The following is a 2,211-nucleotide window of genomic DNA, read 5'->3' on the forward strand; positions in this document are numbered from 1 at the left end:
GTCCTAAATGTTCTTCCTAATCTCTCTTAAGCAACACCTCCTGTGGGAGGGAAACATGGTCAGCGTATCACTCATGGAGACCCACCCACCCGTTTCTCCACCAACGACAACTCGCCCTCCTCAACTGGGTCTTGAATCAAAGACCATCTCTGTGCTTTGTTTATTAAGCCCGGATAGGACTGAGGGGTGATGGCAGGTGGGGACACATAAGGTCCAGGAACCTGTCATAGCTCTGCCTTATACACAATTTCAGATGATTAAAGAAAAACAAAAAACTGTAGTCATTTCCTGAACCTCTTACTTAATGATGCTTCTCTTTTACAGAAGACGACAACATTTATACCCCATATAAGAAAAACAAACAATTTTTCAGAAGATGTGGGTTGTCTGGACATATAATAGAAATAATTGTAAGAACTATTGCCTACAACACTGAGAACATCATCCATTTCTGAGTATAAGATAGAAGTATCAAAAATATAATAAATAATACATGAACAAGTGTGGACTTAGTGTGGTTAATTTGTATTAAAGTGAGCCGCAAACTCTGAACAGTGCTCTTAAGGTACACAATCTTACCATTATCATTTTATCAGTTTATACAAATTGAATATATTTCCAGGAGATGCAATGCACCTCAGACAATCATTTTATCTCTTCTATAATTACTTAAAAGTAGGAAAGTATTTTTCTATTATCACCATTAATAACAATAATTTTATCTATGAACTAAAACTGTCAACTGCAACAGCACTTTAACTATTAAGACTGTAAATGAAGTTAAGCCTGTTCTTCCACCTCCATCTTTCACAACCAGGGACTTCCGGACGTAAGCAATGGCTGCTGACAACTGCACTGGGGTCACTGACTTCATATTCCGGGGCCTCTCTGGCAGGCAGGACGTGCAGCAGGGGCTCTTTGTGTTCTTCCTGCTGGTTTATGGCATAACCGTGGTTGCCAACCTGGGGATGATCCTGCTGGTCAAGGTGGACCCCAGACTCCACTCGCCCATGTACTATTTCCTGAGCAATCTGTCCTTCTGTGATGTCAGCTACTCCTCCACTGTCTCTCCCAAGATGCTGGCTGATTTCTTGTCTGAGCAGAAGAGGATTCCATATAACTTATGTGCCATTCAGATGTATTTTTTTGGTGCCTTTGCAGATGTGGAATGTCTCCTGTTGGCGGTCATGGCTTATGACCGTTATGTAGCCATTTGCAACCCACTTCTTTATACAGTGGCCATGCCCAGGAGACTCTGTATGCAGCTCGTGGCCATTGCCTATATTGTGGGTTTGGTAGATTCGGCAATCCACACCTGTTGTACATTTCGATTGTCATTCTGCAACTCCAATATCATCAACCACTTTTTCTGTGACATCCCACCCTTGCTAGCCCTCTCCTGCTCAGATACATCCATCAATGAGATAGTTATGTTCACTTTTATTGGCTGTGTTGTGGGGCTCAGCATCATGACTGTCCTCCTGTCCTACAGCTACATCCTAACTACCATCCTAAGAATGAAGTCAGCAGCGGGCAGACGCAAAGCCTTCTCTACATGTGCCTCCCACTTAACCGCTGTGGCCATATTCCACGGCACGCTGCTGTTCATGTATTTCCGACCCAGCTCCAGCTACTCCATGGACACGGACAAAGTGGCCTCTGTTTTCTACACAGTTGTCATCCCTATGCTGAACCCCCTGATCTACAGCTTGAGGAATAAGGATGTGAAAGGGGCCCTGAAAAAAACAGTGAGCCCTAAATTCTGTTCTGGGTGAAACTGTTTTCCCCTAAAGTATTTATGTCTAGATTCTGAGAGCTCATGATCATGTCCTCGTACATAGGTTCCTGTAGTCTCACCAATACAACCTTCTAGATATTCCCTGCTTCTTACCTTTCTGCCCCCATCAACTCTGCAAGGAGCAGTGGATACCTATTGTAGTAATCTGTCCAAACTAAGGAAGAGCAGTAATAGTTTCACTTTGTTGTTTTGCAAAAGGCTCCTTTTATACCCGCCCTCTCTATTCACGGGTGCGGCCCAGTGAGATGTCCTGGGCAGAGAAACCCCTCCCCTCATGTCAACTCAATTTTCCTTCACTAACTTCTAAGTTTGTTTATGCAATGGGTTTAATAAACGTGTTCAATCAGAACAGATTTGGTGAATTACATTAGAATATTAGAGTTGCTTTATTCTTTTTATGTTTTACAGTCACC

At 42.9% G+C, this 2,211-nt stretch overlaps 1 protein-coding gene across 1 annotated transcript; it reads left to right on the plus strand.

The window, feature by feature from the left end:
* The first annotated feature begins 836 nt into the window (after nucleotides 1-836).
* Nucleotides 837-1,775, plus strand: LOC140844171 (olfactory receptor-like protein OLF2). The gene has a single exon (XM_073215656.1). The coding sequence runs from the start codon at nucleotides 837-839 to the stop codon at nucleotides 1,773-1,775; it is 939 nt and encodes a 312-aa protein (XP_073071757.1).
* Nucleotides 1,776-2,211: the final 436 nt, after the last annotated feature.

The sequence above is a fragment of the Manis javanica genome, chromosome 11 (assembly GCF_040802235.1).
Source record: "Manis javanica isolate MJ-LG chromosome 11, MJ_LKY, whole genome shotgun sequence".
Classification (NCBI taxonomy): Eukaryota; Metazoa; Chordata; class Mammalia; order Pholidota; family Manidae; genus Manis; species Manis javanica.

Bases quoted from the DNA above. Each gene is read 5' to 3' on its own strand.
- LOC140844171 (XM_073215656.1), top strand. From the start codon at position 837: ATGGCTGCTGACAACTGCACTGGGGTCACTGACTTCATATTCCGGGGC.